Genomic DNA, 20743 nt, shown 5'->3' with positions numbered 1-20743 from the left:
TTGTGAATAGTAAGAACAAGAACAATAGATGTCATTCTACTGAGAACTTTAAATTTGATAACAAGGTTAGAGTAGAATCTATTGATGTTCCTACTACTATGACTGATACTCCTGTTGTTCCTGCTTTTGATGCATGTCATAAATGTTGTGGTGTTGATAATTGCATGACTTGTGCTTTCAATATGATGTCTGCTTATTTTAGAAATTTGCATGCTAAAAATGAAAACACATCTCCTAGACAACACACAAACAATAAGCATGCTAGATCAAAGACTGCTAGTCCTCCTCGTGTCAGGAAGGAGACTTATGTTTCAAAGCCTAAAACCAAGGTTTTTAAGGCTGTTGTTAAGGAAGTAAGTTCAGTCAAATCAGAACCAAGTATCAGTCCAAGAGGCTCTGTTGTATTACCTGATAGAAATCAGTTTTTTAAGTATGCTGGACCCAATCAAGTGTGGGTCCCAAAGAATGTTTAATCAAGTTGTCTTTTGCAGGGTGCCAGTGGAATTGTTCGTGTTACCTGGGTGCTTGACAGTGGAGCGTCAATGCACATGACTGGCAATAAATCCCTGCTGGAAGACATAAGAGAAGGAGCTGGCCCTACAGTCAGTTTTGCTGATAATAGCAAAGGTCGTACTGTGGGATATGGCAAGTACAAAATTGGAAGGATCATCATAGAAGATATTGCAATAGTTGAAGGACTTCAACATAATCTCCTAAGTGTCAGTCAATTCTGTGACAAAGGATATTATGTTCATTTTGAAAATGAGATATGTATCATTAAACATATCAAGGATAAGCGTCCTTCACTATGTGGCATAAGGAAGGGCAATATATTCGTAGCTGATTTATCTTCAGGACCAGGAAACGAAGTTCACTGTTTCTTCGCCAAAGCATCTGCTGAAGATAGTTGGTTATGGCATAAGAAGCTCTCACACCTCAACTTCAAAACCATGAACTCTCTAGTCAAGAGAGATCTAGTGAGAGGGTTGCCTTCCCTGGAATTCTCAACTGATGATCTCTGTGAAGCTTGTCAGAAAGGAAAAGCGAAGAGAGCATCTCACAAAGGCAAAACCATCAATACCATTACAGATCCACTTCATTTGTTGCATATGGATTTGTTTGGCCCTGTGAATGTTGCATCCATTGATGGAGGAAGATATGCCTTGGTTATTGTGGATGATTTCTCAAAATTTACTTGGGTTTACTTCCTGGCTTCTAAGGATGAAACCCCGTTGACAGTGATTGATCATATAAAGTTAGTTGAATTGGATAAATGTGTGCTAGTCAAAGCTGTAAGGTCAGACAATGGCACAGAATTCAAGAATCAAACTCTAATCAACTTCTACTCTGAAAAGGGAATTAGAAGGCAGTATTCAGCACCAAGGACTCCTCAGCAGAATGGAGTCGTCGAAAGAAAGAATCGTACACTGATCGAAGTTGCAAGGACTATGATTGCTGAAACAAAGCTTCCTCTGTACTTTTGGGCTGAAGCTGTGTCTACTGCCTGCTATACCCAGAATAGAACTTTGATCAACAAGGATCATATGAAAACTCCATTTCATCTGTATAACAACAAGAAACCTTATGTCAAACATCTTCATGTCTTTGGAGCCAAGTGTTATGTTCTCAAGGATGGTGAAGAGAACTTGAACAAGTTTGAGCCAAAGGCATCTGAAGCAATTTTTGTTGGTTATACAAATAATGCTTATAGAGTTTTTGTAATTGATACTCTGTCAGTGAAAGTTAGTGTCAATGTAACATTTGATGACACTAAACTACCAAGTTTACAATCTGCTGATCCATTTGAATCTCTGAAGTTTGATAACTATCCAGATTCTGATTCAGATGATGATGTGCCACCTGAGGTTGCAACAGGTGATGACAACAATGATAATGATCCAGGCAATGGTGGAGGAAATGGCAATAATGCTGGAGATTCCACTGATGCTAGTGGTGGATCATCAAGTCATCCTGGCAACAACTCAGGGGGAGCTGGTGGATCAACTAGTCATACACATCAGCCTAATGATAATACTGCTGAATCATCAAGGACACAACTTCCAAGGGAAAGGATTTGGAGCAGAGATCATCCCTTTGATCTGATTATTGGTGATCCTGATGTTGGTGTAAGGACTAGAAGTGCTACGACAAATGAATGTCTATTCTCTGGTTTTCTTTCACAATTAGAACCAAAGAAAATAGATGAAGCACTTGCTTATCCTGATTGGGTTCTTGCCATGCAAGAAGAACTCAATCAATTTGAGAGACAAGAAGTCTGGGCCCTGGTTCCAAGACCAAAAGGAAAGTCTACAATTGGATCTAGATGGGTCTTCCGTAACAAGTTAGATGGTGATGGCATTGTTGTAAGAAACAAAGCCAGACTGGTTGCAAAGGGTTATTCTCAGGAAGAAGGAATTGACTACGATGAAACCTATGCTCCAGTTGCTCGTCTTGAAGCCATCAGAATATTTCTTGCATTTGTTGCACACTCCAACTTCAAGGTTTATCAGATGGATGTGAAAAGTGCATTTCTGAATGGAAAGCTAGAAGAAGAAGTATATCTGGAACAGCCCCTGGCTTTGAAAATCCAGAATTTGCTGATTTTGTGTACTTCCTATTCAAAGCTGTCTATGGGCTTAAGCAATCACCAAGGACATGGTATGACACCCTCTCTGAATTTTTAATTGAAAATAAATTTACTAGAGGTGTCATAGACAAAACTCTCTTTTACAAATTGCATGATAATGATATGATATTTGTTCAAATATATGTTGATGATATTATATTTGGTTCTACTAACGATAACTTGTGCAAGAGATTTGCTAAGTTGATGCAGAGTAACTATGAGATGAGTATGATGGGTGAGCTGTCCTACTTCCTTGGTCTTCAAGTAAGCCAAAAGGAAGATGGAATATTCATTTGCCAATCCAAGTATGTCAGAGATCTTCTTCGAAAGTACAATTTAGAAGACTCTTCCCCGGCAAAGACACCCATGGCCACTGCCACAAAGCTTGACCAGGATAAATCTGGTAAGAAAGTTGATATCACAAGCTATCGAGGTATGATTGGCTCTTTACTTTATCTTACTGCAAGTAGACCAGATATCATGTTTGCAACATGCTTATGTGCTAGGTTTCAGGCTGATCCTAAGGAATCACATCTTATAGCCGTCAAAAGAATCTTTAGATATCTTAAGGGTACACCTGGTTTAGGTATTTGGTACCCTAAGAATACTGGTTTTGACTTAACCGACTATACAGATTCTGATTATGCAGGTTGCAGGATTGACAGAAAGAGTACGTCTGGAAGTTGTCAATTTCTAGGACGTCGGTTGGTTTCCTGGTACAGCAAGAAGCAACACTCAGTGTCCACTTCTACTGCTGAAGCTGAGTACATAGCTGCTGGAAGTTGCTGTGCTCAGATTCTCTGGATCAGAAACCAATTAAATGATTATGGTATGTCTGTCGACAAAATTCCAATATTTTGTGACAATACCAGTGCCATAGCCATTTCAAACAATCCAGTGCAACACTCCAGGACCAAGCACATAGATATCAGGTATCATTTCATTCGAGAACATGTCATGAATGGTACTGTGGTGTTACATTTCGTACCCATAGCTGATCAGATTGCAGACATCTTCACTAAACCACTTGATGAATCCACTTTCTCTAAGTTGGTTTGTGAGCTAGGGATGTTAAATATGCCATGATTCTCTTTGTATATATTTTATATGAATTATATATATTATTATATATTTTTGTGAATTTTCTGTGTAATTATATCTATTTTATTAGTTTTTATAATTGTTTGTAAATTATCTGATTAACTTATGTGTAATTATGCATGTTCATAATTATCTCTATAATTTTCTAAGTGCTGCATACTCCCCTGTAATATTCACCATGCATTTAGATAATTATATGTATTTATTTTGCATTTTTCAAAATTAATTAAGCATAAATATTTGTTTTTAAGTTAATTCATTTTAATGAATTAAAGTTAAATTCATAAGTATTTATATTTAATTAAAGTTGAATTTTACAAAATATATGTGCAATATATTATATATTATGTGTATTAGATTTTTGATTATATGTGCAAAAGGTTTTATTGTTTTAAATAATCAAAAATCGTAATATGTTTATTCTGTTTTAATAAGTCTGTTTTTAAGGCTCGGTATGTCTTTTTCTTAAAAAGACATACCGCCTTTTTGCTTCTTCCATACACTTCTAAGCGCGGTATGACTTTCTTAAGGAAAGTCATACCGAGCTCTTCAATCTTCTCATGCCATATCATTGTTAAGTCGGTATGACATAACTTGAGAATGCCATACCGAACATTCAAGCAATGTCATATTCATTGTTTCGGTATGACATTACTTCAGAAAGTCATACCGACCCCCTGCATCCCGTATGACTTATACTTATAATGCCATACCTCTTTTCATATCATCTTCTCCATTACACACACACGGTCATTGTTGCTCTACTCGATTTTTTCAAGTTTTTGAGATAAACTTGCTGGTTACGATCTCTTCAAGTGTAAAAACTTGCTGGTTACTCTTTTACATCGCAAAATAAGTCGAATTGCTGCTCGATTTTCGTTGAGTTTCGATCCTCGAGTCACCGAGTTGGACCGAGTTGCCCCGATTCTGACCGAGTTTCTTCTATATTGTGCCGATTTCGTGATTCCTGGACCGTGTTTTGTCTGGTTAAGTCGATTTGTGATCGATCAAGCAAACTGAGTTTGAAACCCCCCTTTCTCTTAGATTCGAATTATTAGGATTTAAGTAGCTAATTTGGGGATTTTTGAAGTTATTGGAGATTAAGACCGTGTTTGGACTGTGCATTAAGCCATTTTAAGTTTAATTAATTTTTTAATTCGAATTTATTCATATAAATCGAATTATTAATTAATTAACTAATTGTTATTTAATTATTAATTGAAATTTGTGAGAAATTTGAAAATTATTATTTTATTTGAAAAATTCTCACTTAATTCAATTTTTAATTCTAAAAATGGTCGGTCGCTTTGTAGTTGAGGAGACAAATTTGAATGGATTCTTTGACCCTGAGACTAGTTTGGCTCGTTTTAGACCGTGGGTCCATTTTCTGAATAGCCAGTCGCTCGTCAGCACTGCTATTACAGCTCATGCAGAACTTCAGATCCAACCAATTCAGGACATCTACTCGACAGCCCTGAATACTACTTTGTTGGATAATCATCGGGTTTCTGGAGATATACACGGAGGACGTACGATTACTATCAGCACTGATGATGTGAATAGGATTTTGGGATTTCCAAGGGAGAATTTTGCTGAACTCCCTACTGAAGCTGAACTAACCAATTTCTTCGAGACAATCTTATATCAGGGAGAGATCAATTTGCCTAGAATGTTAAAAGGCAATCTGAAGCCTGAGTGGGATCTTTTCTTCGACACTTTGGCTAAAGTGTTTGCTCCGACCACTCGCAAGAACTTTAATGTAATAACCTCGCTGCTTCAGAAGATTGGGTTCAGCATTGTTTATAATCGTCGGATTAACTTTGGAAAGCTTATTCTTCAAGCCATTCTTTCCAAGTTGGGACCTCTTAGGAACAGATCTGTTGAACAGAACGCAAAGGTTTCCTGTTTCTATCCTCGCTTTATCATGTTGTTTCTAAATGATAAGATGACTGACGCTGAGAAGGAACACTACTCCAACTCTCCTGTGGCACCAGTTCCTCGTGCCTGCACCAAACTTATGACTCAGTTGGATAACAAGAACAAATTTGCAGCTATTCCCCTTGTCACTACTCCTTACATGCTACAAATGTTCAATGCTCCTCTTCAATCGTATCAACTTCAAGTGGCTCCTCCACCTCAACCTCAGCAACAACAACAACAGCAGCAGCAACCTCAAGAACCTCAACCCCTGCAGATTCAACAACCTACACAACACCATCAACAACAACTTCAACATCAACAACAACTTCTACAACAACAACAACAACAGCATTCACCTCAACAATCCCAAGAAGCACAATCTTCACACCATTCATCCAACCAATCATCATATCACTCCCCTATCCATCAACAACAACAATCTGACCCTTCATTTGAAGATCAAAATTTGGATTATGATCTCTTCGAGCATCAACCATCTTCATCTGAACCTCTCCCACACCAAACACAATCCCAAATCATCCCACAAACACAATCTACCTCACAACCCCTTCCCTCTGACTCTCCTATCAACCCGGAGCTGCAGTCCTTTCGTCAGGACCTACAGGTAGCTCAGGTACTTTCTAACTTATCATCTAATTTTAATGTTGATACGTCAGATTATGGTTGTGATCTTGTTTGTGACCTTGATTTTGTTTTCCAGCCTACCAGCACTGAACCTGACAACACACAGGTTCATAACCTAGCTGACGATTCAATTCAACAAACTCTCGTTTCTCCAAACACATCAACCAACACTTCAATGCAACCTGTTCGTAAAGTTGCAAGGAAACGGAGTTCGAGTAGTTTAATGAGTCAACCCACAGCTCTGTCTCCCTCAAAGAAGCAAAGGGTGGAAGCCTTGGAGACAACTGTAGCCTCATCTGTGCCTTCCCAACAAGGCTCAGATTTTGAAATGGCAGATAAACAGTCTCTGGACCCATTCTCTCTACAGGATGTGGCCATTGAAATTGACCGTCCGGCCGCGGTAACTTGTACAGAGTCAAGCACTGCGCTAGCACTCACGCTAGTGCCAGCCCAAACAGATACACAGGTTACTATGTTTACTGAGTGCACAGATTTTCAAAATCAATGTATTATATATGAAAACTTTGCTGATCACCCTTTCTTTTCTGATCAGGCGGAACTTGGCAGCGTGCAAGTTAATCTGCCCTCACAGGCGTCCGGAGGACAATTTGTTCCTCCACTACCTTTGAACCCATCTCAGGGGACATTGGTAGTATATACAGGTACAGCGGGAAGAGTGACTGAACAGAGTGATGTAAGGCAAACACCGAGCGATACACATGCACGTGAGGCTAGTGAAACAGCTTTGAGTGTACGTGAGGTGAGTGCACACACTAACCCTGCTCTGTTTGAGGAACAAATGGCAAAGCTAAGAGCTGAGCTTGCCAGAATGATTGCTGAGAACGAGAAGCTGAAGGGTGCACAGTTAGTGACCCTGGAACAGAAAGCTGAGGAGAGGCCATCCAGTTCTTACAGGGATGAGCTTAAAGAGGAAATCCATGAGTTAGCTGTTGAAATGAGGTCTAATCATGAGCTTTACATGTCCAAATTTGAGACCATCGACAGTAAACTAGATCAACTCCTCAGGAACTCCAACAAGTCTGATGATCAACCCTCTAGAGAGGATCCCTCAACTAAGGGGGAGAATAGAGACAAAGGTGACAGGGATGATAGAGGCAATAGCTCAAATCAAAGCAACAAAGATAATACCACTTCTGGATCTGCCCCTGACAAAGAAACTCATAAGTCTAAAGGCAAAGAACCGTTACATCAGTCCGACAATATTTTCAATTCTGATAGTTATGATGACTATCCACAGGATATGGATGATGATGACATCTTCGATGCTACCTATCGTCAAGCAGAAGAAGAAGAAGGTAAATTTGACGAGGTTTATTTGTTTCAGGATGAAGAACCTGTTGACCTAGAACATGAGGAGAATGTCCGGAAGTTCAAAGCTGAAAATGAAGCTAGGAAGCGTAAGCTTCGTGATTTCCAAAAACTTCTAGAGGACAAATTGATCACAGAAGAACAAATCAAGATCGAGAAACAGAAAATCTATGATGCTGCAATCAAGCAGAAGAATCTTGATATAAGGAGGAAAGAAGGAAAAAGCTGGGACATTGCAAGAAGAATCTTTAATGGACCTCAAAGGGAGCCTTTCGACGACAAAAAGTTCTTATCTCTGATCTATGATCTTAGAGAGGTAAACCCTGACGAGGATGTCTTTATGCATGCCTTTGCTTTGGAATTAAATTATGTGACTGTGGGGGTCAACAATTTGCTAGAGCAATGAGAGCTAATTGTCTATACACAGAGGAATGGTTCTTTCAGACTATCTGTCGAATCTCTGAAATCATTCTCTGTATCTGAGCTCTGGGTGCTTCGAAACAAGGTTAGGCGAAGCTCCAACCTGAATGAACTCCTTCGTGACAAACTGCTGGAACAAGCTGTATTCAACAGTCCTCAGGTTTTCAGGAATCCTTACTGTGTTAAGTTCGTTCACAAGGAGATCTTCAGCACAGTCTATCTCAACGAAGAAGCCTTGCCAAAGTATCCAGCTAAACAACTTGCTCTTGCCTCCACTCTTTTAAGAACCAAGGGCTTTGCTTCTAAAGCTAAGTCTGATGCTGATGATGTGATTCTTGCTTACTGCACTCGAAAGAATGTTGCTCAGTACTTTCGAAGGATGAAAAATGTTACAAAATCTCAGCCATCAGACTTCCGCGAAGACCCTGTGGATTTGGAAGTACTTCATCAACTGGCTCTGGCAAAGGAACGAAAGAAGCGTGGTGAATCCACTACATCTGAAGTGCCAACCAGGGAAGAACCATCAACTCCTATCCTTCACACTTCTGATATCGAAGAAGGAGAAGTTGATCTTTAGATTCATTAGGGATTTGTAATATATGTTCAATAAGAACATCCTTTTGTAATCTAATGTAATCTTTTGAATTCTGGTGAATGTTTAATGAAATACCAGAAACTTTTTGCTATTTACAATTCATGTTTAATCCTTTGTCTTATCAGTTAGTTGAGTTATCCTCTCGATAATTTGCATGTTATGTTAACAAACAAATAGGGGGAGATTGAAAGGCATATGTCTAGCCTATTTGTAATTAAAGAGGTACCAACTCAACTCTGATAAGAAAGCAAGGTAAATAGCAAGTACTGTTGAAGGAATCCGTACGAAGAACGTCAAGTGATTTATTGAAATTATATGTCTGAAGAATTTCAGGATGCTGCTGCACACCACTGGAAGAAGTTCATTAATATGTTCAAGCCTCAGTGTACAAATAATCTTTTGTGGCACGTCCAGAAGTCCAGAAGGTATAAAGTTTTAATACTTTATTTATTCAGAAGATTCCATAATATTGTTACTAATGAAGAAGAACTACGAAGACAAAGAATCGACGAACAAGCCACATCTCAAATGTTTATTTGATAAAGAATATTTAATTCAGCTAGATACAGATGAACCAGACAGTACATTTGTGTGTCAGCTACTCTAATTAAGTATTCTGCATCAACTACAAGTGGCCGTTCAATCAAGACAAAGATCTACAAAGTTTAATCAAGCCGGAAGTCTCTGCTGATGAAGATATACATTTATATAAGTATTTATTTAATTATCTCACTTATCAAAATAATTATATTGGTTGTATAATTTATTAATTAAATTGATTCACCTTCGAATTAATTTAATTTATGAATATATATAATTAATATAATTAAGTGGGTGATTATCTAATTTTTATATACATTATTTAAACTGATTTTATGCTTAATTGACTCAGTATGACATTCTCAGAGAATGTCATACCATTTCAATTGGACAGGCATTCTCAGTGATGTGTTAAAATGTCATACCGTGGCTGTTTGTGTGAGTAAATCATTCGGTATGACTTTCTCTTGATAAGTCATACCGTTTGCTCTCAACAGACTTCATCTGGTATGACATTATACCGTGTCCCTCCTGCAGGCTTTATCAGTTGTGTGTATGACTTGAGTAATAATGACTTAGAAAAGCCATACCGAAGTAATCAGAATGGCTTTTGTATTAAAAGTCATACCGAATGACTTAGTGGCCAAGTCAGATTAAGTCATACCGAGTTTTTCAGTATGGCTTTCTCTTAAAATGTCATTCCTTCTCCTTGTTTGGCATGGCTTTGTTGTTTTAAGTCATTCCTAAGCTAGAAAGTCATTCCTTTCAATGTCATACCTAGATCTAAGTGGTTTGCCTATAAATATGGCTTCACTTCTTCATTTCTCAAGTGTTCAAGCATTGTAAAAGCTTTCAAGTTGTTTGTAACTTGCAATTGTTATATCCACAGTTTTCTGTGCTTTGATCACTCGATAATTTTAATCACTAAGTTAGAATACATCCTGTCGAATTTATTCTACGAACTTTAGTGGACATTAAAATGAACCTTAATAATTATATAACGACTTAAAACATTGTTATATTAATTAATTAAAATCTGATTAACCAGTTTAATTCAAATCAGATTATTCCGCCGTGATTTTTTTTTGTGACGATTGTATTCAACCCTCCCCTTCTACAATCGTTTCTGGACCTAACAATTCCACTTTTGGAGTGAAAGTGTGTTATATTTGTATCAACTTTCACATACTTTCCTCCTTTTAAAAAACTCGGGAGTATAAACAGGAATGAAAGTTACATAACTTTACTTCTTTTTCACTTGTTTTCCTTCTTAATTATAACTCGGGAGCAGGGCGTAAACGTTATTTTCAAAATATTTGTTTAAAGTTGCATTTCTGATTGTATAAGGTTGCTAGCAGTTGCAAATATGGTTGCATATGCAACCACCGTGTTTCTGAAAATATTTTCAGAAATATAGTATTTTACAATTTGTTTTAAAAAGTGATAATATTTTCATAAAAAATCTTTCAAACTTGGTTATGGATAAAAAAGCCCCTTCATTTTTTCTACAAAGAGAGGGAATGTTCTAAGTAATTTTAAGGAAATGTTTAATTTAAAATTGAATTATTACTTAAGCTTTTTAATTTTATCATATTTCATAAATTTAATTCAATTTTAGTGGTTTACCAATATTTATCATATGGATATCAAAACGAATATTTAATAATAACACATCATTAATATTAAAATCATTTATAAAGATATTATTGTCAAAAAATATATTAATATCATTAAAATCACTTGTCAAGATGCACAAAACTCATAACTCAAATGTACATATTTTCTCCTTAGCTTAAATTTGAATTTTTTTCAAAGATTCTCTAATAATACATGTGAGTGATGAACACATAATTATATATTTTTGTGATATTTGTAAAAAAGAAAAAAGAAAAAAAATCATTTTTCTAAATAAATTTCGACAAGAAAAACTCTACTCCAGTCCAGGTCTAGACGACTTTCTATTATAATATTCACCTCAGTTAAAATGTGAAGATACATCTCTATTTCGAAACAAGTGAATTCTCGTCCAAGCTACCTATAGACACAAATATCTGTATCTATATACTTATCTCGTGTCCCCAATCTGCAATCAAACCCTAATGGCGAGCGTAGAGATCGAGAAGCAACGAATCGAATTAGCCAAAGAAGAGAACTGCTCGGCCAAGGCTAAGCAAGGCGAGGGATTGAAGCAATACTATCAGCAACACATTCATGATCTTCAGCTTCATGTTCGTCAGAGATCTCACAATCTCAACCGTCTCGAAGCTCAGCGTAATGATCTTAATTCCAAAGGTACCGCTTTTTCTCACTCTTTTCTTAGTTTCTATTGTTTTTCCCCAATTTTTATTAAACCTAACCCTAAAATTAGTATCATTATTGAATTTGTGTTAATTGCACTTGTGTTTGGGTGTGTGGTTTGAAGTTGTTAGTATTGGTTATTTGACTCTGGTTGATATTGAATTGAATGCTTAGATTTCTGAAGGGGAGGTGATTATGAAGAGGGATTATTGTTTTTTAAGTAGTGTAATTGCTTGGGATATATGTCCACGTATTTTACATGTGAGGAACATGTATTTTTGGATGAGTTTGATGTTGTTATTAATTGTTTTAATTGAATTGATGAATTTGGGATTTAAAAGGATGCAAGATCCTTCTAGCACCTTAAAAATGGATTAACTTATTTGGGTCTTTATAGTTGATGCATTCAACTCATTTATCAGCTGATATAGCTTGTAATTACTGAGTTGATCGTTTTCTTACTAGAAGACAGAATGAAATCAACGAAGAGCCTAAGTTAGTCACCTAGAGAGTTGTCTTCAGAGGATAATGTCATGCACCCTGACAATAAATTATATTCATGGAACAGGGATAGGGTAAGAACATGTGAAGTAATCATAATCACCCTTGTACTACTTTCACCTGCGAAGTAATTACTGAGTTTCTTATGACTAGAAGACAGAATTAAATTAAAGAAGAGCCTAAGTTGGTCAGCGAGAGAGTTATATTCAGAGGATAATCTCATCCACCTTGATAATAAATTATATTCATGCAATAGATATAGGGTAAGATTGTGTAAAGTAATCACTCCTGTACTACTTTGACCTGCGAAGTAGTCACTGTGCTATGTTAAACTGGGATCTGGACAACCCACCCACCCCCTCCTCCACCCACAAAAAAATATTATTTGGTCGGGTTCACTTGGATGGAATGAGAAGAGAATGGAATGAAAAATTATAAAGAAGTTCTATGAAGAAAGAAGAATGCACGAGACAGCAGTCAATAAACATTAGTTAGTCTAAATTTTTACGATAAAAAAGTGGAATGGAGCATTTCTTCTAAAACATGTGGTTTAGATATCTATTTTAAATAGTTTGGAAATGAATGATTGAAAGAATAAAAATTATAAATGTTTTCCTCGATCTCCCCCAAATATGAGTACGAACTTCATTCTATTCTATCCAAGTGAACGCTTAACGAACATTTATCTTTTGGTATTCCCAAATAGGAGCTGTGTTGTTTCATAAGGAGTTCCCCTCTAAATAGGTGGCACTCAAAATGTCTCATGTACTTCCATTTTCTGAATTGTTGTTGAAAGTTTCACCACTCCAAATTATATTTATGGTTTCTTCATTGACCATCACAAGAATCGCACCGTAATTGTAAAAATAATAGATACTGATACATATCTGGTATCAATCTGCACAGTGAGAATGCTCAAGGAAGAGTTGCAGCTTCTTCAGGAGCCAGGGTCATATGTTGGCGAAGTTGTTAAAGTGATGGGTAAATCGAAAGTCCTGGTTAAAGTAAGTGATTCTTTAGTAATATATTTGACTCTGGTTAAATTTGACTTGATATTCAGGATACTAGTGTTCTCTATGTAATTCTCATTTTAAAAAGATTGTAATGGTTGGTTTATATCTTCATCTGTCTCACTCATTTTATTTTCCCACCAGGTCCATCCAGAGGGGAAATATGTTGTCGATATTGACAAAAGCATTGATATTACAAAGATCACTCCATCTACAAGGGTTGCTCTTCGCAATGACAGTTATGTTCTTCATTTGGTGTTGCCCAGCAAAGTAGATCCCTTGGTGAATCTTATGAAAGTTGAAAAAGTTCCTGATTCTACATATGACATGATCGGTGGCCTTGACCAACAAATTAAAGAAATCAAAGAGGTATGCTCTCGCACCTGTTGGGATTGAATCGTAGTTGCAATTGTATAATGTCACTGGACCTAAATATGGAAGTCTATAACATTCATTAATTTATATGTGTGGCTTCTGATTATGTTTATTATTTATTAATCAGGTCATTGAACTTCCAATTAAACATCCTGAATTATTTGAGAGTCTTGGGATTGCTCAACCTAAGGTACACTCGGAAGTCATTTTTTTTTTCCCTGTATGATAAATCCTAAACTTTTTATATCCTCCGTGTTCCAATTGTGAACTTGCACCTTCTTTGATGTAGGGAGTCTTGCTCTATGGACCACCTGGTACTGGCAAGACCTTGTTGGCTAGAGCAGTTGCACATCACACTGATTGCACATTTATCAGGGTCTCTGGTTCTGAACTGGTCCAGAAATATATTGGGGAAGGATCTCGCATGGTTAGAGAACTTTTTGTCATGGCCAGGTCAGTTATACACTGTGTAATTATATTGGTGCCTTGAAATTATGTAGAAGTTTATAGTATAGAGATACTAGCATATGCTTGTTACATATGCCTATTGCATTGTATTGTGGTTTCAGTGACCAGTAGTGCATCTGGAAAAAAATGTAGAACAGATTTTGAATCAGAATTCCTTTCTGTTTGATTAACTGATACATCATGGTGTAATGAAGCATTTGACCTAAAATGAAAAAGGAAAAGCCAAATAGTATAAACACATTTTGAGCCATTGTATAATAAGCAATTCTTTTATCAATTTGAATTTTTTGATTATGGTTTCGTATATTTTTGGCATTTATGTAACATCTCAAATTTCTGATCTCTTGTGGAAATTTTCTTGCAGGGAACATGCTCCTTCTATTATATTTATGGATGAAATCGACAGTATTGGATCTGCGCGAATGGAATCTGGAAGTGGCAATGGTGATAGTGAGGTGCAGCGGACTATGCTGGAGCTCCTAAACCAATTGGATGGGTTTGAGGCTTCAAACAAGATCAAGGTAATTTCTGTAGCTGTATATGGAGGAATGGTGAGTACTGTCTTTATGTTGGAACAACTAATCACTGACACTTCTACAGGTTTTGATGGCCACAAACCGTATTGATATTCTGGATCAAGCCCTTCTCAGACCTGGACGAATTGACAGGAAGATTGAGTTCCCAAATCCCAATGAAGACGTAAGTAGCTCAAGTTACTGTAGTCAGCCTTGAGCCTCCCACCCCGTAAAAATTACAAATTCAAGTTATTTAGTATAAAATTAGCTTTCCTTATGTGCCGACAATTAGAAAGTTATTTACCGTTCTGAAGACATAAAAGGTTTGGCAGGTTACAAATCTATGCATTGTGTCGTCACTTGATGAAAGATTTCTTATCCACAAATATACATTAACTTGCTGGAAATGATAATATGAAGTTCTTTATGTTGGTGTGGATATCCTTGGGCAATACTAGAAATAGCTTCCCTTCTTGATAAGTGTTAACACCCTTCCTGTTTAAGGACTATGATTAAGTTTCTTGAGACATAAAAGGTTAAATTTCAGGTCACTACATTCTGTCCTGTGTCATCACTTGATGAAAGAACTCTCATTTAAATACGACTCTCTCATTGAAATATACACAAGACTTTGTGCACTGGCAAAATGTTAATGTGATGTTTAGGTTAGTGTATACTTCCTTGTGCACTATTTATAATAGAACAAGTATGACTATAGCTTCACTTTCCGGTCAATAAGTATAAACAAGTTGTTACCATTCTTAAGATAGTAGAGAAGGTTAAATAAAATATTTGTCTCTAATCTAATTACCAAGGTCCTTCTTCAATTGTATGATTTGCTTATACATCCTGGTTTTGAATAAGAAAGTTTCGAATTTGTATTTTCTAATTATAATCTCATTTGAACGTAATTTCAAATGTTTTAAGATTATTGAATTTAATCAATTATTCTAAATTCAAGAATTAAAATCTTGTATCTAAGCATAGTTGTGTCTTTTTTCCTATATGTTGAAATATGCTTTTTGTTACTATGTTCTGTTACTTTTGCCGAAGATGATAGCTTCTTGTTCTTATCAGCCTGTTTGTATTGTTATACACAGTCTAGGTGGGATATTCTGAAAATTCATTCCAGAAAAATGAATTTGATGCGGGGTATTGACTTGAAGAAGATTGCGGAGAAGATGGGTGGTGCCTCAGGTGCAGAGCTAAAGGTACACATTGTTCTTTATCTTTTTACCATTGCACATGGACAAGATGCATAACGCACAAGATGCGTGTAAATTCTACAAAGTGATCTTAAATTATTTTTTCATTTATTTAGTAATAAAAATCTGTCTGTCTCCAGGCTGTGTGCACAGAGGCAGGAATGTTTGCTTTGAGGGAGAGGAGGGTTCATGTGACTCAGGAAGATTTTGAGATGGCTGTGGCGAAGGTGATGAAGAAGGACACTGAGAAAAACATGTCTCTTCGGAAGCTGTGGAAATAATCGGCATTTTTCTGGTAATGCTGAGATTACTGAAAGCACGATATCTACTGTGTATTTGGTTTCTGCATGTGCACTTTTTGTCAAGTTATTTACGCATCAAGCAAGATTTGAAACTCTTGGATGTACAACTAAGCAGACCAGGATTATGTTTTCCTAATCTATCTTAATGTATGGTTCTAGTACTCCCAACATTTTTTTTTCTTGCTACCTCATTCTGGAAGTATACATTTTTTCTGTGCTATGTTTTGATGATTTGACAAATAAAGTAGTCTCAGTATATTCCATCTCTTCCAATTGGAGCTTAAAAGGCACGTAATGACGAAAGTTCCTACAAGTTATATAATTAAGACAAATAATTAGGATTGATGTTATCTTTGTTTACTTTTTCAAGTGATTTTCAACTCGGGGAAAATATCAATTAGAACCTGAAAAATACAAATGGCTTCAATTTTATATAAGTTGAACTTGTACTCAGCTTCAAGAATTTTAATATTAATAGAACGGTTCAATCATTTGCAACAAAGTTGACCAAATAAATCTTTAAGTACTCTAGTTTTTAGATGTTTTTTCGAATTCCAAGTCGTTAATCAACTACTCGCATCATGATAATTAGTGAAGGCCCGGCCGTAGCGCCGGAAATGGCCCAACGAAGGGACTTTGCAAGTTCCTAAAAGTTAAAAACAAAAGGCAAAAAGTTACAAACAAAAGACAAATAATAATAAACAATCGAGTTTGCTTTAATTACTTGTTTTCGATTTAATATTTTTTGACTCTCAATTAGAACGTGATAAATGTAGCAGGCTTCATGCATATGTTAGTTGAGCTTGTACTTTATATTTATTTTAATTTAATATAATCTTATGGATTTTTCATGTTGTAACAAAGTTGACCAATCACATTTATTTTAGTTCCGATTCTATTTTTGAATTACCGATTACTAATTAACTATATAATTCAAACTTATCGAGTTCCCCAACTAAAATGAGATCATATCTATCTCCTCCCCTGAACGAAAAAAAGAAAAAGAAAAAAATCTCCCAACCATCAATTATTAGGTCGATAGAAACCATAAATCTATTCAAACAGCCCAAGTCACCCCATTGACCCGCAATCATAATTGCAACTTGCAGCATGTCGCTATGCTTCATACATATATTCCCTTTCTCTAAAATTCCTACACCTCCATGCTTCATCATGTCCAAGAGTAACGCCCTCCAACTCTTAGCACTCCTCTTCTTACACCTCTCTTCTCTCTGTCACGCCGAAGTCGGTACAGCTGCCACTTACACTCCTCCCTACACACGTAAGTTTCCGCAATTTAAATACTCACGCACACCTCCTCGTACAACCGGGGTAGTATTCTTTTGAATAATTTCCACACTTTGCCTAACCCGAATCAATTTATTTGTACCATATTTAAAAAAATCAGCAACAAAGTGTTTCGGGGCGGATCAGTCGCAATTCCCATCGAACAATTTATTCGCGGCAGCAGGAGACGGGATTTGGGACAACGGAGCGTCATGCGGGAGGCAATATTTGGTGAGGTGCATTAGTGCGGCAAAACCGAATACATGTAAACTCGATGAAACGATACAAGTGAAAATCGTGGATTATGCTCCCACCGCTATTTCTAAGCCAACAGCTAGCGGAACAACGATGGTTTTATCCGCCACGGCTTTGGATGCTATTGCGGTGGCTTCGCCTGCATCCATAAACATTGAATTTCAACAGTAAGTGTTGTTATTTTATTCCGATTCTTTATTCTAGCACCGTTGTCTTTGTTTGAAATAATAATAATTTTAATATGACTACGTACAACGCATCACCGATTAGGTCACATGTTACCCTAGGAGTATTAGTTTTGGTTGCCTATATATTTGACTTGTACAATTAACAAAGCGTCCGATTATATTAATCCGGTAGAAACTTTTTGTTAGGACTTGAGCCTCCTTTGTTCGTTGTAATCAAAAGTTGTGGTTGGTCCTCTTGTTTTTCGCTCACTGCAAAGTAATCGGCGAACTTTATCTATTTTTATATTTCACACGATATTAAATACCATTTTCCTCAAAAAAACCGATATTTTTCTCAAAAAAGTGGCCTTAGCAACATTTTTAATATATTATATATGATCATCCTATTGTAAATTTTAAATTCGGATCATCATAATAAAAAAGAAAATAATGGTGGTGTTTGTTTGCGACCTGCTTCTGGCTTCTGCTTTTACTTTTAAAAAGTTGAGAATGCTACACAGCTTCAGCTTCTGCTTCTTTTTTGTGTAAAGAAGTAAAAGCACTTTTAAAAAGTTGAGAATGCTACACAGCTTCAGTTTCTGCTTCTTTTCCAAAAACTTTATCAACTTCTGATGGTTTATACTTTGACACTACATTATATACTTATGTATTCTCTCAACCACAAATATAATTGTTCCAAGGTACAATTCGATTTTTATAGTAGAGTGACTCATCCACGAAAGATAGAATCCCAAAATAAGTTGACATTCGATAAAACCCAAACATTTATTTATGTACTCTCATATCTGGCAGACTTGGGTGTATTGCCTCCAAGCACTATGCAAAACTCAAAATTTGTCAGCCTAACTATGACTCCGGAATTTATTTATTTATCATTCGTTTTGGAGTGACTCCGGAATAGTGTGTCCTTTGTTTTTTTATGTTATAAATTTTCATGGTACTAAGATGTGTAACGTTGACATTGTGCAGGGTATAGATGGAGTGTTTGGATGTAAAGAATTGGGCATAAATAGGATTTAGATGGAGTGTTTGGCGGAAGCATTTGCACATGGATTTAATTATTTTAGTCTTAAATATGTCTTTTCATTTTGTCAAACAAAGAAAAGTACATATTAGGAACGCATTTAATAAATATTATACTTTGTGTACTATTAGTGTTTGCCGGTCGATTTAATGGATTTTTCATTGTAATTATAAAGCAGTCGTTTGATAAGTTTGTACGAAAGATGGTTGACCCGGATGCATGCTGATTAAATCATATAGAAACTAGAAAGATTCTCCCTATGCTTTGTTCTGGAACAATATTGAAAAGTATAATTATCATTTCTTTTTTAAGGGCGAAAAGTATAATCATCATTTTGAATAAGTTTATTCCCTTTGCTTCGTTCCTCCTGCTTCCTAAATGATAAATTAATATTTGAGTTATATAAATGATAAATTAATATTTGAATAGAAAAGTATGACATTTCTATTTTTATTTTATATAATTTATTTCTGAACAAAGTTAAGACTTAATTTTAAAATCTGCTCTTGACAAATTTAATACTTTTTCCATTAAAAGTTAATGTAACAATAATAAATAAGTAAAAGAATAATTGTAGATTTTGTTGTACATTTCATTTGTCCATGTTAACATGGCAACAAAAATACAGGCTTGCATATCATATTCATAGACGTCTGACCGAGTCAAAACCTCACTTCCTGTTGGGCCTCTGGGCCCGACCTCAAAACTTAAAAGCTTGTGTGAATGCGTTGAAATTAACTCGAGCGAAGTTGGAACTGGGCCAGCGTCAAATCTAAGGCAGCTTCGCATATTTGGAAATTATTTTTATCTTTAAAAAAAATACTGATTTTGTGTTTAAAATATCTATTGAATTAGTTTTTGGGTCTTGTCAGATACTGATAGTTGATTAGAAAAGTTATCATAAATATTTTGGTTTCAAATCTTTTTGATGCCATCACTGAAGGGGTATATATTGATTGAAAAATGGCTATAAAGTGCAAAATTTTTTGTTAGAGAAACAATTAAAGATATCACAGCAGCAGTCAATTAACGCTTCTTCCAGATTTTATAGAATAATAATAATAATATTGCTGTCCGTTGTGCTCCACCATATACTTAGTTTTTTTTTTTTCAAAATTCTACATACACGTAAATGAATTGTATTGAAATACAATAAACCGCATCCGGATATCTTTCTTTAAAGAAAGCTTATCATCTAACCATCTAACCGAAAGTAATGCAAGCACAACTCCGAACGCTTAGACAATAAAGTTTAAATGTATGAGAAAAGAATACCTCTAAACCTCGCTTCCAAAGTATCCTGAAAAAAACAAACCAAACAAAACATAAATCAATATACAAGAAAATAATATATATATATATATAGAGTCATGCTCCAGTGAGAACCAATGTTATGGTGAGATATGATATCTAATCTCAGCCACTCATTTAAATACATTATATTCATTTTTCACCATTCATTTAATATTTTAATATTTTATCATCTTCTAAATCAACTACCTATCACCTTCAACCACCGTTGACCACCACCACCATCTACGGCGACCACCACCATCTGCGGCGACCACAAGAAAATCACCGCCGGCAAACATAAAATCACCACCGTAAAATATAAAATCACCACCGGAATACTAAAAATCATTGCTAGAAAACCAAAAATCAATGCCAAAAAATTAAAATAACCACACTGCCACCATCTAAAAACCACCACCGCCACCCACAAATATGAGAAATCACCAAATACAAAATAAAATCACCATCAGAAAATCACTAATTTCAGACCACCACCACCATCTACAAACTCCCAAATATGAAAAATCATTAATTGCAATCAATTGACCATCACCAGCGTCGTTTTGATGTTTCCGGCGGCGACTACGGCATCGGAAAACTAGAGTGTTCGAGCTCCATCCTTACACCTCTGACGATCTGGATGAGTTCACTCGATCTTAACGGCTCCGACGATCTAGACTTCTTTGACTCGTGGAGGAGGCGACGTGGCTTGGGGCTAGAGATGAGAGAGAGAGAGAATGAGGGAGGAGCAGATCTTGTTGTGGCAGTGGTGGCCGAGGCTGCTGGTGTGTGGTGGTGGTGGGAGGGCGGCCGACGGTGGGAGGGTGGTGGAGGGGAGACAATCGA

General features: G+C 36.2%; 1 protein-coding gene across 1 annotated transcript; it reads left to right on the top strand.

Annotated features, from left to right (window-relative positions):
• The first annotated feature begins 11118 nt into the window (after positions 1 to 11118).
• Positions 11119 to 16070, top strand: LOC108223295 (26S proteasome regulatory subunit 8 homolog A). Its single transcript, XM_017397468.2, has 9 exons — positions 11119 to 11468; positions 12882 to 12979; positions 13130 to 13354; positions 13488 to 13550; positions 13650 to 13813; positions 14193 to 14349; positions 14429 to 14527; positions 15444 to 15554; positions 15689 to 16070. Exons 1-9 carry the CDS (start codon positions 11276 to 11278, stop codon positions 15827 to 15829), a joined length of 1251 nt encoding a protein of 416 aa, XP_017252957.1. The 5' UTR covers positions 11119 to 11275; the 3' UTR covers positions 15830 to 16070.
• Positions 16071 to 20743: the final 4673 nt, after the last annotated feature.

This window comes from Daucus carota, chromosome 5, assembly GCF_001625215.2.
Source record: "Daucus carota subsp. sativus chromosome 5, DH1 v3.0, whole genome shotgun sequence".
Classification (NCBI taxonomy): Eukaryota; Viridiplantae; Streptophyta; class Magnoliopsida; order Apiales; family Apiaceae; genus Daucus; species Daucus carota.
This window is presented reverse-complemented; position numbering and strand designations above follow the sequence as displayed.